At 39.5% G+C, this 17818-nt stretch overlaps 1 protein-coding gene across 1 annotated transcript; it reads right to left on the bottom strand.

The window, feature by feature from the left end:
• Positions 1–5402: 5402 nt before the first annotated feature.
• LOC113281718 (NAC domain-containing protein 100-like) lies at positions 5403–7237 on the bottom strand. The gene is made up of 3 exons (XM_026530523.1): positions 6736–7237; positions 6360–6637; positions 5403–6265 (listed from the first exon to the last, which is right to left on the bottom strand). The coding sequence occupies exons 1-3, from the start codon at positions 6926–6928 to the stop codon at positions 5639–5641; spliced, it is 1098 nt and encodes a 365-aa protein (XP_026386308.1). The 5' UTR covers positions 6929–7237; the 3' UTR covers positions 5403–5638.
• Between the last annotated feature and the right edge of the window lie 10581 nt (positions 7238–17818).

Genomic DNA, 17818 nt, shown 5'->3' with positions numbered 1-17818 from the left:
AAGGAACAACAGTAGCAGAAAATTTACAAATTAACATAGCGTAAAACCATGGAAACAAAGAAAAGAAAAACTTACCAACAAAAACAGCAGCAGAAAGAACAAATCAGAAATAAAGAGGAGGCAAGCGTGATTAATGCTCAATGGAAAGAATTTAAGGGCTGAAGAATGAAGACTGATAGAGAATTTAAGGGCTGAAGAATGAAGACTGACAGAGAATTTAAGGGCTGAAGAATGAAGACTGACAGAGAATTTAAAGGCTGAAGAACGAAGAACTAAAATTGAGAGAATGTTTAGGAAGAATGAAATTAATTCTCTCTCCTTAATATACCCGAAAGAAAGAGAAGAAAATTAATGAAGGAATGGGAAACGTGCCCGTTACATGAGCAGTTAATGCACAAATAAAAGACGTGCCCAAGTATCTAGGAAAAGTTATTAGGAGAGATAGAAGAATATGCAACGACTGTTTTCTTGAGGGAACCCATTAAACATTCAAGCCCGAATAAAAGGGGCAAATTGTGTATACATATATCTCACCATCAGACACGTGTATATAGAAAAATACGTGGAAAGCATGCAGGCCAGGACATCAAAATACGATGCACTACGGAACACCAAATAAACCCCAAGGAGTTACTTTATCTCATCCCCAAAAGAAGCTAAGATCAACGGTGGAGAGAAAGTTAGATGACACGGACGTGACAGGGGCAGAAGACACTTGTCTGACACGAGCAGGCATCTCAACTACCCTCATTAAACACTCTGAGCAGTATACGTGTCGATCAGCCCGTGGGACGAGCGAGGATGTCTCTGCGTGATCAAGTGGCAAACGCAGAGGTCTGCGTGATGGACACAAGACACTAGAAGATAAGGTTCCAACGGCCTCCAGAGAGGGGTCCCACACTCTAACCCTATAAATACCCTCTCTCCACCAAGAGGAAAGGGGATCGGAAAAATCAGGAAGGGAAAGAGAGAGAGATTGCGAGTGCAAGGTAATCCCTTAGAAGATAAAAACATGTAAACCCAAAAGTCATTCGACTACTCTTGTAACCGTGAAGAATATAGTGAAACAACAAACCCCGTGGACGTAGGTCTTAGTGCTGAACCACGTAAACCTCGGTCTTGTTTACATTTCAGCACTTTATACTTGTCTAACCCCATGGATCTTTACTTGTACGTTTTGCTTTCTTTGTTTTTACCTATATCCCGTGCGCAAACGCCTCGCAGGGAGTTGTTAGATGAGGCTATGATAAACCCGAAGGTTTTGAACCAAGGAATCAACACTAGGATATCATCATCACAAATCACTCTAGATTACGATGATTGGTTGTGTGCATTCGGATGACTTCGTGATTTGTGTGCACACAAGACACAAATTCAATCTAGTCGTTTAGCAAAAGCAAAAAAAATATCTCATAGAATTTCGTCATCCATTGGACAAAAGAGTTGTATTCTCAAAGACTTTATGAAACCTCCTGCCTAATAGCCGCCATCGTCAATTCGTAATAATCCATGTAAGCAAGTGAGCGATTGTAGCTGGCAAGTTAGGCCCCACCTTAAAATCCCACTGATCTCTCCAACTCTCTCTTTCTCTCGTTTGTAGTATTCGTCGAGCCACCGAGGTACCTGCTAGATATTTGATCCACCCCAGTGTGCATGCAAATGATTCAAAATCATATGACTCGACGATACTTGGGTAAACGACAGGTTACTGGAGCCTAAAACACCTCTGGCAAGTTTATGACCAATCTCCAAAATTTTATTTTTTATGTACACGCGACAAACATTCATTGGGTGGTGTACTCGGTATAGTTCCAATCATATTCGATTATCTTTATCTGGAATGACGATGAACAGAAGTGGGGTATGAAACGTGGTAGCAGCTTTGACGTCTCAATCTTTAGGGATGTCATCATTTTAGGCCGAGATCGAGGGGCCGTAACCTTTAGCGACGAAAGCGAAATGAAGACAGTGTTCAAAATGGTTATACGTGTCGATTGGAGACGTATGCTAATAATTCTTCTTGTAGCCAAGCCGCAAAAGCAACAACAACACTCACTCATTCTTGGATATAATCGAACTCATATGTCAATTTGGTGTTTACACGACCAATATTTCAAAAGGAAAATTTGGAATGGTTTCTAACCAGTAAAGTTACCGCGTTGAAGTGCTGTCGAGCGGTGAACCACCATTGCCAGGCAATCAATCAAGTGCTTTTCCATTCCAACTTTTTCTTTCCTCCCATGACCCAAATTTCGGCACATAAAGGTTTAAGGTATAAAAATTATTTTATTATGCATTATTTTTAAGGGTGCACACGGTACGGTTCGGCTCGGTTCTTGCCGAGGCCGAGTACCTGTACCTCCCTAACCTCGGTTCTCAGATTTTGGACCGGTACTTGTACATGTGTCCTCGGTTCCGGTACCATTCGGGACAAGTACGGTACCAGGAACGGTTCCGGTACTAGTCGGTACTTTTCTTGCTGATTCTCGAGCACAATTTCTTGTTGTACTTCACATCAACAGTAGCAGCTTCATCATCTTCTCAGACCCATGTTCAAATCCATTTAATCTTCTTCCTGCGATTTCATCAATCAAACACATTCATCAATCGAAACCCATTATTTATCAACCCTATTTCTTCGACTAGAATCTCTAAAAACCCTGAATTTGATTTCAATCTCGGCATTACCACAAACCCATTTCCTTTGGCTTTTGAAATCATCAAGAACACCACCAGCAATTTCAAAATCAAACCATACCCATCTTAATATTGTTGCATATCCACCGTCTTATTATCCTGTCAATCCACCACCAACCCTTCTTCTCGAGTTCACAGGTCCAATTCAAAACCCCATCGACAGACTTCAATCCATTATCTCTTTTCTGTAAGTTCCATTCATTCAAATGAATCATCCATGGCAGAAACAGATCCAGCTTCTTCTTTTACATCTCCGAATCGCACCATCAACAAGCCCTTATTTCATTTCGATCTGCTTCAATCCATTATCTCTTTTCTGTAAGTTCCATTCATTCAAATGAATCATCCATGGAAGAAACAGATCCAGCTTCTTCTTCTACATCTCCAAATCGCACCATCAACAAGCCCTTATTTCATTTCGATCTGCTTCAATCCATTATCTTCCCTGTTTGCTTCAGAACTCGCCATATAACTATTACCACCAACTCCATCTTCGTGTTATAGAAGTTAATTTGGCTGAGATGGATAGAGATTCCACTGAAATTGGTATAAACTGTTGTTGTCCGTGGAGTTGTGATTCTTGTGAAGTAAAGAAACGAATCACCAAGAGGGAATACGAATCAGAGAATCAGAGTTCTTCTGAATTCTCCATCTCAGTGAGAAAACGAAAAAAAAAAAAAAAATGAAAACCCTAGCGTTAAGGTTGTATATATACCCCTCCTTAATCTAACGGCTATTATTACTCTACTATCCCTAAATCTAATGGCTACAAATGGTCGGTTCTTTCGGTCCGGACGGTACGGGACTTGGGCAAGACCGTGTACCTGTACCTCCTCAGCCTCGGTTCCTATTTTTTGGACCGATACCTATACCCCCTTCCTCGGTTCGGGACAAAAACAGGTACGGTTCCGGGACGGTTCCTCGGTCCGGCTCGGTTCCTGTGCACCCTTAATTATTTTACTTGTTTAAAATTTCATAATCTGGTCAACTTCTATGAAGGCAACATAAATTGGGTATTGGGATAGCAAAAGTCAAAGGTTAGGCCGGTTGTAGCATGAAAATTGTTAATTTTATGATTTGAATTCGAGTCTAAATTGTGATGTACTATTTTATATGATTAGTTGGATAGTAATTTTGTAAAATAAAACATAAGCGCATTCACACCGTCGAACACTCTTTCCATCAATGGGGCAAGAGGGAAGATCAAATTGCACACCTCTTGATGTATACTTAATTATGTAAAAATAATCTAAGAAAATTAATGTACGACGAGAGAATCAAACGATTGACAATGTATAAAAGTCGTACAAATGCTAATACATAATTCCTGTATTTATCAGAGTGGAATGATTGCGGTATTCTATGACTAGTGAATTAGGTGCATTCATACTGTTAAATTCTACCTCTATAATATAGGGAAGATAAGTTCAAAATTAGGAATCCAGGTGACCCTACTTGATGTAATTAAACATCCAGTTCAACGTTTCTGTTTATCTAAATTATTAGGTTCATTTTTTAAAATTTACCAAGCGAGCGATCAAGCATTGATCATGTAGAAACTACTAAGCCCATGGTAACTCACTAAGAGCATATCCAACAGTAGGTCAAAAAAATCCTACGTGGATGTCATTGTTAGATCCCTATTTATTTAGATTTTATCCCTAGATCTTAATAAGACCATTTATACTAAAACCTATCTCCAATAGTTAAGGTTATACAATGTATTTTAGATTTAGATAAACATTCAAAAAAATATATTTAGCTTGATTCCATATTAAAAATTATTTTTAAAAAATAAAATTGATGACATGAAATTAATTAAGGGTCATCCCGAAGGTGTAGTTTAGACTTTCTTTAACACCTTCGTATTTAATATTTGATCCCTCCTAGTTTGTAGGACCTAACCATTGGAGATGCTTTTATACTAAATGGGGGTCTAAAATCTTATGTGTCACTCAAAAAAAATATTTTCACCCTCTGTTGGAGATGCTCTAATTCAAGACGGTCTTATTTAGAGCAACGGCTATGGAATGAGTGTGAAAAACACTCATTCACTGCCATAATGAATGAGGGACTGGGTGAATGAGGAATTTTCTAACCATGAGAAACTAAAAAAAACAAAAACTAAGCGTCTGATTTTCAGCCGCTTGGAGAGAAAAATTCTCTCCAAGCGGCTCAAGATGTGCCTCCCGGATATATGTTCAATTTTTTTATTAATAAAATCTCTGCGGGACCCAGTAAAAGAGTTTAAACTAAATTAAAAAACTAAAAATTATGTTTGAGAGACTAAACATCCGCCGCTTGGAGAAATTTTTTCCCAAGAGGCTAAACACCAGCCGCTTAATCTCCCCTTTCGTCCACTCACTCGTTCCAATGAGTGTATGAGTGATTACTGGTGAATGAGTGAGTATTCTCACTTCATAGTAGCACCTAATTTGAGCAAATCCGGTGATACTCATTCATATTGAATGAGAACACTGACTCCATAACCCTTGCTCTTAGAATATTGGACTCGTGACTGTTTCTTGCTTTTATTTTCTAGAATTGATGGTGGGATTTTTTTTTTAAAATCATAAAACAAAAAAAAGTCAATTTGCTAAATAAAAAAATAAAAAGGTTCTAGAGAAATTCAATGTAATTCATGAAAATGTATTCCAAAACAAAATCCAAATACGCCAATATAAACTTTGTGGCAATCTCTATGATTGATGAGAATTGAAAAAGCGACTTAGTTTGCATATATTATACATGCATGAAAAGTTTTCATGCGGAATTATTCAAATTTTACACGCATACACACTTACATTATTGTCACACTGTTAATGTAAAGAATATGTAATTAGTCAAGTTATACAATGTATACCAATTACCACCAAATCAAATTATACGAAAAATAAAAATCAATCCTTAAACTAAAACTAAAAACTATACTCCTGCTGCTTCAATAATTCCAAATACAATCAAGATCTACATGTCCAGTTGAAGTCGACGGAACCTCCTGTTCTTCGAACGATCGAGAAGTAGTAGTACTCATTTCATTGTTCGACACAACAGAAGAGATTTCCATGTTCATATCTGTTGTCAACCCTGTGTCTTGTGAGATACTCACCATTTCCCTTTCGGCTTTACAATTTGATGATGACCCATGATTATTCTCAAGCTGTAAAGCCTTCAGGATAGATTGATCTTCAACTGAAATAGAAGTTGGGTATTGAAAATTTCCTATATTCGGAAGTGTTTGGTTCAAGTATATCGAGTTCGGCACAAGAGAAGTTGTTGATATGATTGAGTTGTTGTTGAAGTTTTGGTGATCAGTTATATTCTCCATCCTTTTTTGATGCCCTTGTTCCATTAATGTTGTTGCATTGGAGAAGCAGGTCACGTAATTGGATTTGTCACTCTTATTACCTATTGAGGATGTGTCCATTAGTGGTGGTAAAAGAGACGACGAACCCGCCATTTCGTCATTGTAAGATGAATTCATTCTCATGAAACTTGGAAGATAAACTTTCTTTCCACTTGTTAATAAATTTTTCTTTTCAAATACCCTAGAAACCACCCATTCATTCTGCAAAAATCATTAACAAAGATATTTAAAAATAAGAAGAAATAATCAAGAAACTAAACCACCCTTAAAAACAGAGCAAAAACAGAGGACTTACCTTGGAATTTTTGGGGAATTGAGGAATTGAAAATTTGCCATCTAATCTGTATTCGTGCATGATCCAGTTAGTTTTTTCACCTTTAGGAGCTCTTCCTCTATAAAACACCAATGTTTTTTTCATCCCAACTAATGATTTTCCTCTGTAAATTTCTTTATCTTTTCCGGTAGCTTTCCAGTAACCCGCTTCGGTAGCTCTGTTAGTTCTTAAACCAGTTGGATACTTTCTGTCTCTTACACAGAAAAAATACCATTGTTTTTCGCCCATTTTTGCTTTCCCTTCAATCAAAAAACAACACAGAATTAGAAAACCAGAAATCTTAATATGCTTTTGTGCTAATTAACAAAGTTAAGAATATTATAAAGAGTATACTTACATGGCAAGTCCCAAGGCTCACACTTGTTCAAATCAACTTCGCCAATCGCTTCAGCAGAGAAATTATTGTCAAGAACTTTCTTTGTTAGATAATAAGTTATTAATTCTTCATCAGTAGGATGAAATCTGAATCCAGGTGGTAATACGACTTGATTTTGATCAATATTCCCACTCCCACATATCTGCTTCTCCATCTTTAAGAAATCGTATTAACTTCGCAAACCGTAAGGGGTTCTTTAAAATCTCTCAACTCTCAGTGCTAATCAGTGATTGAGACGTTAACAAAAATGGGTACTCATAGTATTTAGATATGGGTTTGAAACCCATAGAGATATTTTTTTTAAGGAAAATAGTGTAGTGAGAAACAGAACTTATCTATAAATACTGATTTTAGTAAAGAGATAAAACGTAGATTTTAAGTAAGCTAAGGTTGGTAGTTTTGGTTATCTTTAGCTTCTTCCTTTATTTGTTAATAACTTTACTTTGAAAATTTGTCTAAATACAACTCATTTCATTAACCATTTCATGTAAATTCTGAAACAACCTCATTCATTGATGATTTCATTTATAAGAAGATGATGAAGAAGAATCGTTTAAGTTAGAATTATACACGTTTGAATACGTGGATGCCGGATGGTGGTGGTGAGGTCAACAATGAGATGATCGAAAGGACAACGTTTTATGTGCAGATGATAGCTTCATCATTCGAATTAGCTAGCTAGAGATGTGTACGTGTCCAAGGCTGGTTAGCCTTCTCTCCTTTCGACCAACTTTTGACAGAATTCAAAGTTTTAGACCGGTATGATTTTTATTTCTCAAACGCGTTTAAGCAGACTTTTTATCGAACTTTTACTGTCTTTTTCAAGTGCTATTTTGTTAGGGAAGTATTGTGTTATATCTGCCCAACTAAACCCATCTACCAAGTACTAATAACTATCCAATATTTTAATAAGTTAGAAACTTTGAACTGCAGGCATTCAGATTTGTTAATATTTTTGATTGATAACAAAGACACACCACGCAGGCGCCTAAAGATATCCACCAGGAAGGTAGCCTAGAAGTCGAAAGAAGTTCATCCCAACGGAGTAGAAAAATAATTAGATCAGATAGAGCCGCCAAAGCACCCTTCGTAACGTTCTCTTCCCGACACCTTATGGGAGTTTTCTAGCCTGTGCAGCTGCGAAGCTCTTTGCTCTATCAGGTTTTACGTAATGCCACCGTCTCCTTTGTGTCTCTTCCACGCCTTATTAATCTATTTGCCATCATAAAAAGAGAGGAAAAAGAACCCCATCCACCAGCCAAACTCTCCTTCACCTCACGCAGTTGTGCCACAATTTGGACCAAACTTCCAAACTTTTCTCCAGAGGAAGCCATTCACTCGGCAACTCACTAACCTCTGGCTTCAATTATTTGAAGCCAGAGTTCAATCCAATAAGAAAAACAAACAAATCGGATTGGCCATTTTTATTCTTTTTCCCGAAAAAAGACTTTAAACCACATATTATAGAATGAAATAAACGATCCTCATAAAATCGAGGATCATCATCAGTTACAAGGTTAATACAATTTTCAATATAGATATTGTTCATAATGGTTGTTAGGCTTTCTTCTTTGCAGATGCTTTTTATAATATTCTGGTTACAAAAAGTGGAGATGTTGGCTGCCTTTTTTGATATTATACCTAGTTGTTGACACAAGAGCCATAACTTTGAAAGTAATAGCAGGATTAAGCTGATTTTCAAAATCAGTACTAATGTTATATGCTTATATCTATGTTTCTAGCTTTAGCATATCTTTCCATCAGAACTTTCACACTCAACTTGTATAAAGATTGAAATTTGTAAGAAAATCATGAATGATGAAACAAACTTATTGAACTATGCAAGTCAGATCTGAATCTGGAACCGGTTCTGGAGTCAGTTATGGAACTAGTCGTAGAATAATTAGTTAAATAATTGATTGTGAATTCTTATTTGAATATGAAACTTAAATCGAGTTCAAACTAGCTTTTAAGCATGTTTACGAAATTGCTTTCTAACATGTTTTCAAAGTACGAATTCAAATTAGATTGAGATATCTAGCTACCGAAAGTTCAACTCTAAGTAGTAACAAGTACAAGACTAGTGTTAAGCATATTTCATCGAAAGTATATAGAATTATACTTCGTAACTCTATATAAAAAGATGTTGAATACTAATGTATATCATTTCTATGGCACTTTGATTACAGATAATGATCAAGTCACTTTATACTAAATAAAAAAAACTTTCTATGTTATATTCTCAATGAATAAAACTGTCAGAACTAAATAGCGTTAGAGCTATCATCTAATGGTTACTAACCTCAGTTTGAAAGACAATGTCTTCGCTTGATCTTCAATTATCCAAATCTTGACGAGCAACTAGAGTTTTGTCTCAACACTTCAAAGTCCTAAGCCTGGCCTAATAGGTTTGACTTTAGTAACTAGTAAGCAATTCAAGCGGTGATGACAGGTAAACTAGAAAACATACTTGACATACCAACGCATGTTACAATCAACTGAGCGATGCTCTAACACTATTTTAATTTCATTATACCATTGTAGCTTTTGGGAAAGTGCCTTTATTTTGTGTTGTGCTGCGGGAATCAAACAACTAGACATTTGGTAATCTCCAATCTGAAAAAAAATGTGAGCTTAAAAACCAGCAAAATCTGTTTGGTAAATTGTCATATTAAATGTTAATGACCTGACCCTTCAAAGATACTGTCCGCACTTAGCAACTGTGGTCATATAGCAGTGTGAAATTTTCAACAAGCATTGTTGCGCCCAGCAACAAGATTTTGAGAAGTCATCCATCCCCAGTTTACTCCCATCCTATGTACGTTTGTTAGAGCATTGCTCGGTTGAACCCACCAAGCGTTGGTATGTCAAGTTTGGTTGTCATATTGTAGCTTTAAAACTCGAAGTTGTTTGATTGGATTACTAGAGTAAACTTTTCTAGGTTAGACTAACAATATCAATGTTAAGACTCGCTCGTGTTACCTTAAAGACGCATCAGCATCAACAAACCCATCATCTTTCTGTTCGAGGTTAGTAACACATACTTGACTTTTTCCATTTCTATCTACGTTTAGTTCAAGTCATTTAGATTGAAAACATAACATACAAAGTAAATTTATGAATTTCTAGTATTGGTGACTTGATCATTTTGTTATGACCAAAGTGTTAAGGAAGCATATACTAGTTGTTTTACAAAACTTTGGTATATTGGATTACGAAGTGTTGTTCAGCTATTTGGACTTCGTAAATTCGACATAACACTGTTTTGTAATTCGTTACTAGTTATTGCGTTGAACTTTTAGATTGGTTCCATACCTCGAAAACTATTTTTAGATACATGAGTTTAAGGACGTAGACTTACGAAATTTGTTTCATGGATGAAATGAATCAAAGGATCTATTCTAGGATAGATCTCTTAAACAAGAATCTCTACTAAGAACGATCCCAAGGATCTCTAGTAGGACAAATCCCTTACCAAGGATATCTACTATGAACGGTCCCAAAGATCTTTACCAGGACCGATCCTTATGTTAACCAAATAAGATGCTTTCGATTACGCTTTGAACTTAGGGTTTGGATAGCTATCAGAAATATGGTTTAGTTAATATGGAAATTCATAAGATGTCGACTCAGTATTTGAACATGTGTTAAACTCTTATTACTTAATGTTCAAGTATTTTCTTTGATACTCAAGGTGATATTCCGAACCGAAATATTCTAAGTCTTTTTTTGATATTCAAAATTTATGTGCTACTCATATCCCAGTGGATACGCGTACCTCAACGGTTGTTATATTAATAAAGTATATGTTATATGCTAGCTAATATTTAATTGTCACCCGAGAGAGATTTAAGTATATTATTTGGATTACAGTTCGAATATTACAATATCGAAAATAAACATTTATCGCATATCTTTGGTATTTTCGAATTTGGTAATTCCTATTTCTCCAAACTAGCTTGTTTATTATAAATAGTGAAGTTTGTCATTCTTACAAACTTATCCCTTCGATACACCCAACTTATCTGAAGTATTCTTGTAATACTTGTTCGAGAGGAGAGTATCCTAATCAGGTGAAATCTCTTATGTGCGCTTCGTTTAAAGACTTTTGTGGGATCAAATAAGAACTAGTAGTACTATTGGTGGGAAACTAGATTTGTACATGTATTTTAGTTTCGATTATGATTTGATTGACTGACGGTAAAGTTGAACCTTGATGGATTTAGTTTATCTATTGATCATTGTCTTTTGATATAAGGTCACTCGAACTAGTACAAGGTTCAACGATTCCATATCTTCTTTATTGCATATAGATCTGAATATGTGACTTTTGATCATCCAATATTAATTGACTCCGTTCTGTATGTGATCATCCATTAGTATTACAAGTTGTTTGTACATGCAATTTGAATACTGAAGATTGAAGACTAGAAGATTTCTTTTTGGTATTCCGATCTTTATGATAACTTCGTGCATACTTGATTGACCGAGATCCGACAAGCTTGTTTATCTCTTACAGAATTTTTAAGCTTGTCATATAGATCGACAATCTATAGTTGTGTTTCTCTTTGAGATCTACTTTGGTAGTTTGTAACTAAGATTGATTATTCCGATAATCTCAAATTTTGGTTGATCTAACCCAACAAAGGAGTTTATATTGATTAAACAGAAGAACCTTTGTACTCAACTACATCTCTGATTAACTTGTTGATCTGTGAGATTGATAGAGATACTACTAAAACAGATTAGTCTTTTACTTTTTTTGGATTACAATCCAAAAGAGTTGGTTGGTTGAAAACTTCACGACAGATGAAGCGACTTAACATAGTGGACTCCATCTTAAGATTCAAGTGCGTAGACAAGATTAGTTGTAGGCGCAGGGATACTGAAAGAACTGAGTAACTTAGAGTTAGTTAACTGGTCTCAACTATATGAAATTGTACTAGTCTTTGCATAACGGTTCAAATTCCGAGAGTATTCAAAACTGGACTAAGTCGCGGAGTTTTTCTTATTTATAGTTTTCCTCGTTAAAAAAATCTCGTGTGTTTGTTGATGGTGGTTTTTAGCATAGGGTTTAAATCGTAAAATCTTCCATCTGATGTGACGTCACTCTGCAAGGAAATAGAGCCACATGTGCTATCCTCTCCACTGGCATATTCATTGAGCCGCTCAATATACTTACATAAAATTTATCCAGACTGGCGAATCCCAGATGTTCTGTAAATTTCGGCGCCTCGCGTATATTCACTTAATATAAGTTCCTCTGAATGCCTTCTAGGCTATGTTCTCCGGCTGAACTCTTAATGTTGATATGGCATGACGATTCGTGTTCACTCGCAGCAAAGTAGCACGAATCTCCAAGTATCAAGAATAAGATCTCTGCATAAGGTATTCAATCATAAAAGCATGCTGCTCTCTGACAACGAACTTAAAAGAGCTATGTGTCGAGACATAGAATTCAGTCAATCGTCCTGAATAACTTGCAGAAGTTAGGGATTCGCGCCTCGCGCAATATACCAGACCTTTCTTGTCAAAATTAAGCCTAAGAAAACTAAGTAATTAATCCACCATAGATTAGCAGGCGCAGAACCTCGCTCAGAATAAGAAAAACAGGGAGCCGCAACAGCAAAAAGAGTTGTGGCCATGCCCGAGGCAAGTTAGCGCCATTGGCCACGCTCCGACCCTATTTCCTCGACCAATCAGGTCGCTTTAAACTCGCCATACTCTCACCAGAAGTATAGTCGCGTCCTATGTTTGGCCGGCCCCCTTTTTGGGTCAATCAAGTTGCTCTGAACTTGCCACCATACATTATAGACCAAACGCACCCTGCCGCGCCACCATGTTAAACTGACAAGCCAAACACACCCTACCACAACAACATATTGGTCGGTATGCCGACATGCCACTCTACCACGACAACTTTGCAACATGCCAACTTCGCAACATGCTACCTCGCAAACATGCCACTTCGTGGCAACCTGCCATAAATAGCCACCCACGGCAATTCTTACTCCTGTGGCCGTTTCCACACTATGGCCTTGCCATAGTTCCTTTGGCATAGCCATGGCGCTATTTGCACAAAAGTGGCGCCATGCCACAGCCGCATGCCACGTGCACTAATTAGGGTTTCAACATGCCAAACCCTAATTTGGGAAAATTTCTACCAAAGCCAAATAATGTTTCCCATAGCAAAGAGATTGGCGTGGCAACAAGACCAATGTTGCCACATGTGGGTCCGACTCCACGGCGCCAAGTTTTGGCCACGCCAAACCCTAATTCTTCCACGGCGAATTCTTCCACGGAACCTTGGCCACGCCAAGCCCTAATTCTTCCACGACGAATTCTTCAACAGAGCCTTGGCCACGCCAAGCCCTAATTCTTCCACGGCGCCAAACCCTAACTTTGGCCACGGAGCCAATTTTTTAGCTTTGTCCATGCCGCAACATCATTGTCATACCACTATACCGCGGCTACTAGCATGCCACTATGCCACGACTACGCCATGGATACGCCATTAGCATGTGGCCGACGCCACTTCGCTATACAACAAGATGTGGCCATAATCAATTGCTATCCTTCTTCATGAGATGCAATCTCAGCCATCCAAGTTCGCCACCGAACCGGTAAGCTCGCGACAAGTTTTAGGCGACTAGCCAAAACGAGCCTAGCATCACATGCTATTTACCTGCGACAAGCCTCTCGATTTTAACTTGCCACACGTAGCAAAGTGCTACATGTTTTCCACGAAAACACTCGAGACATCAAAATATGTCATAAACTGGGGGGTGCTCATCAGGGTATTGGTCTGGCGGTTTACAGCATGCGGCGTGCAATGCGCCCGTTACAAGAAAGTGTCATGAAATGGGATAATTAATGATGGTGAAAAGTAATGGTGTAAACAATTCATTTCCTTCATCATGGAAGCGTAATGAATGGCGGTTACACGAATTCACTTCCCTCATCATGGAAGCATAACGTTTGACAGTTACACGTTACTCTTTTCTTCCACCACTCAATCGTTTCCACTTCCTAAGAGACCAGGGTACGTTTCACTATGACTTGTATAAATAGGTCTCACATATTTCCACCAAACGATAAGTTTTGGTCAGGAGAACAATACCACATCCAGAAATCATCTGATAGCTTTCTCACTCAGCTAGCCAGTTCAACTTTCTGATACAAGTCGCAAAACGCCCACACTTACAGAATCAACTATTCTGGTCTCAACACTTTCTTTGCTTCTCTCCCTAAGACCAACCCTTCTCCTTCAGTTTATGATCGAAGCAAGCCTGGAACGACCGTTTCTTGGTTTAGGCCAGGATTGTACAGATTGATCTCTCGAATCAAAAGTACTCCCATGTAGTACATTGTTTAGGGTTTAAATTCGTTTCTCACCCACACACCTAAAATTACCAAAATCAGCAGAAACGGTTTTCACCCACAAACAATTGGCGACCACAGTGGGAGATTAATCTCTCGGTTACAATATTAATTTCTCAATTCCCGATTTTATCTTTCAACTCCGATCTCAAAATGGTAGAATTAGGTCAGGATCAGCAACAAACCCGGAGAACACCGGCGCCGAAATTATTCCCGGTGTTAACGTTTCTCCCAGTGGTACTAATACGCCACCTGTCAACACCAGAAACATGGAGAATGTTCCTTCAGGCTTTACACCTTCGGTTACCAGAGCTAGAGCCTCTGCCGCGGAAAATGCTCCTTCAGGTGTTACACCTCCAATCACCAGAGCCAGAGCCGCTGCCGCCGCTCCCAATATTTCGTCATGTGTGACACCTCCAACCGTCACCAGAGCCGCAGCTACTCCGCCGTCAGGACGAGAAACTGGAGGAGCCAGAGGAAGCCGACCCTATATTACTATTGCTGATTTGATGGAAAGACAAAAGGTTCTCGCTAGAGCCCGAACGAACATGGCCTCGACTCAGAATGAGGTACTTGTTTTTCTCAAGACACTAACGGAGCGGCTACCACAAGAATCACGCCAGCCAGAGCCCATGAGGAACACCTCAGCACCTCAACAGGGTGCACCTTTGTAGATGAAGAGACTCGCCCAGGAACTCCAGTGGAGAGAAATCAACCGTCCCATTTTGTTGCACGAGAAGATTTGGAACAACTTTCCAAAAACCGAGACAAAAACGATTCCATGGACATACATCAGCATCAACCCCCGTATCCTCCGGAAGTACAAAAAATCCCCCTTCCAAGAGGGTACTCTTCCCCTCAATTCTCTCTGTATGATGGCACCGTTAATGCGCGTGAACATGTCTCTCGATTCATGGAGTTCCTGGGGGAGCACGAATACAATCACGTTCTCCGTTTGAAGGAATTTTCGAAATCACTTACTGGAAGATCGTACACATGGTACAACAACATTACGCCAGGCAGCATCCCCAACTGGTCTGACATGGTTGCGGCTTTCTACAAGAAGTACTTCTTTGTGTCTGAGCAAATTACCTTCTCAGATCTAGGAAGTATGTTCCAACGAACAACAAACAACGAATATCCGAATGATTTTGTCAAAAGATTCAGAATTCAAGCACTGGATTGTCATGACCCAAACGTGACCGAATAACAATTGGTGGATTCTTGCATCAATGGCATGATTCCCATATACCGCGCCTTACTAGAGAATATGCGATTCTAGACATTCTCTGAACTTCATGAAGCTGCAAAACGGTCGGCCACAACAGCACCAGCGTTGTTGGAAAGAACCAGGCCAACCAGATGCGAGGACGCACACGAAACTTGAGGAAATAGACGCCTCATCAATAAGCAATACAACACTGGTCCCTCCTCCGTGAGCGTGGTAGACGAAGTAGGAAAAAGGAAGGCTCCAGCGGCAGAACAACAATCCAAGCGCCCGACGCCATCACGACAGGCAGCTCCGCCACGGAAGACCACCACTAAAGCTCCCATGCGACATCAAGAAGCTGGAGAAAACGTCTTGGATTTCCCGTTCCCATTCGAGGAAGTGATTGAACTCTTGGAATCATGGATCCAAGACGACGCCATCAGGCTACCTCCTACCAGGCGCCCACCAACCAAAGCGGAAATGGCAAACCCCAAATATTGTCGCTACCATAGATTTGTCCACCACCCTACCAATGACTGCAGTAAGCTGAAGCATATCTTCAAAGAAAATATAGAACCAGGGGAGCTTCAACTGGGCAATGAAGGAGTTCACAGAGATCCACTTCCAGTCAGAAGTTGCATGGTCTCTGGGGATTGTGTACACGAGACTGTGCAATCCATGATGCAACATGTTTGCGAAATTCTCTATCTCTCCAAGACACAACGTCAAGATATCTTCACATCCCTTAATCGTGTTGTATCGGGCAAGCGACTTTTTCCTACTGAAGAAACCACGTCGGAGCCCCAAACACTGTCGGGGAGCGGTGATCGAAAATACAACTGGGGACTGCTGACCACGGTTTATCTGAGGGACGCCGAGATCGACAACACATTAATCGACACGGCCTCCGACTTCAACATCATTACCATCAAAAACCTGAGAGCTGCGGGAGTCTCGAAGCAGGAGGCTACCCGTTCCCCAATCGTGGTCAAAAACTTGGAAGGAGAGGCGATGGATGCATATGGTTACATCAACCTTGAAATCAAGGTGGGAGACACTCTAACACATGGAAAATTCCACATTGTCAAAGAACTCTCAAATTACGACATAATTCTGGGGCGCGCATGGGTACACGACAACAAAGCGAAGTTAAGAGTATCCCCTCTGCCGATGTCGATACCCGAAATAATTTCCAACAAGCCGTCCAACTTTGAAGATTACATGTTGTCGTATTAAACTTACCAATGTAACTCAATTGCCTGGAGAAAGCCCGTAGATGTTCATCCGCAGATTCCGAATACAAGTAAGTATGGTTAAACAACCCTCTCTGCACCCACTCACCTCTCCTCTCGGCCAGGCGTGGGGACTCGGTCCGATTATCAACCGGGGAATCATTAGGAGATGTGAATGAGACGTTGGGCCTTTCAAGTACTTTGCCAAAAATTTGGAAGCGGTCACAGTCAAAGATGACGAGCTCAAAAATCAAGTGGTCGCACAACGCCCAAACCCGTTTCAAATTGGAGATGTGGTAGTCAAGACGACCTCGTTTCAAGTTGGAGATATAACAGTGAAGATATCCACTCGACCCGATCCGCATAAAAGGAAGGAAGACGAGCCGTATCTGGTGGCGGATGTTATTTTGGGTGGTTGCTGCAAACTCATCAATGCCGACAAGTTGGAAGGTGTGACGATTCACTCGCGATGGCGCAAACCCTTCAATACCTAAAACGTTGTGATACCTCCACCTCCAGTGTTCTCCTTTCAGCATTTCCTTCAGCATTTTCCCTTTTCACGCAATGCTTGTAACTTCTCTAAAATGATTGCACTGCTTGCATTCATAAGTAGAGTTTTCAACTTCAAAAGAACATCTTTCCTTATAAACTTTCCCAAACCATCTTAAAAGAAAAATACCAAGTAAACCCAAACTCTCACAGAGTCATTACTCGTCGATTGAAAACCAGAGAAACCAAACCACCACAAAAAATATCTATTCAAAAGTACCGAAGAAGGGAACATGCAGATATCTTTTCAAAAATATCCGGCTTCAAATCTCACTTAACGCTCCTCTGGTTTTCGGGATGTGTGACAACGATACTGCTGCAAGGGAGAACCAAGAAACAGGTCGGTTGAACCTTTAACCATTGTTGTTGTTTTCCCTGTTTCGAGTTACTATGGGTGATGTCGGCGTTCAGAGGCATTGGCTGCGCAGCAGGCCGACTAGTACTTGTGGAAGATTCCATCCACACTATTTGTGTACGTCGTCTTTCCATCTACTCGATGGCTAGAAGGGGCGAGCAACTTATTTTCGCATAAAGGGGTTTTTGGATCTTTTCAGTATGAAGGTTTTATTAACTCGTTCAGAGATGTGAAGCCATAAAAGCTGAATAACGGAATGTTACTTGGCGAAACCCCAACTCCGCCATAGAAACAAGAAAGCGAAAGTAAACCTTTGGA

The sequence above is a fragment of the Papaver somniferum genome, chromosome 5 (genome assembly GCF_003573695.1).
Source record: "Papaver somniferum cultivar HN1 chromosome 5, ASM357369v1, whole genome shotgun sequence".
In the NCBI taxonomy this organism is placed as follows: Eukaryota; Viridiplantae; Streptophyta; class Magnoliopsida; order Ranunculales; family Papaveraceae; genus Papaver; species Papaver somniferum.
The sequence above is the reverse complement of the archived record's forward strand: the minus strand, read 5'-3'. Positions and strand labels throughout refer to the sequence as shown.

Coding starts and splice junctions, on each gene's coding strand:
- LOC113281718 (XM_026530523.1), bottom strand. CDS start 6,928: ATGGAGAAGCAGATATGTGGGAGTGGGAATATTGATCAAAATCAAGTC. Junction 6,638..6,735: donor TGAGCCTTGGGACTTGCCAT/GTAAGTATACTC, acceptor TTTTGATTGAAG/GGAAAGCAAAAATGGGCGAA. Junction 6,266..6,359: donor AATTCCCCAAAAATTCCAAG/GTAAGTCCTCTG, acceptor TGATTTTTGCAG/AATGAATGGGTGGTTTCTAG.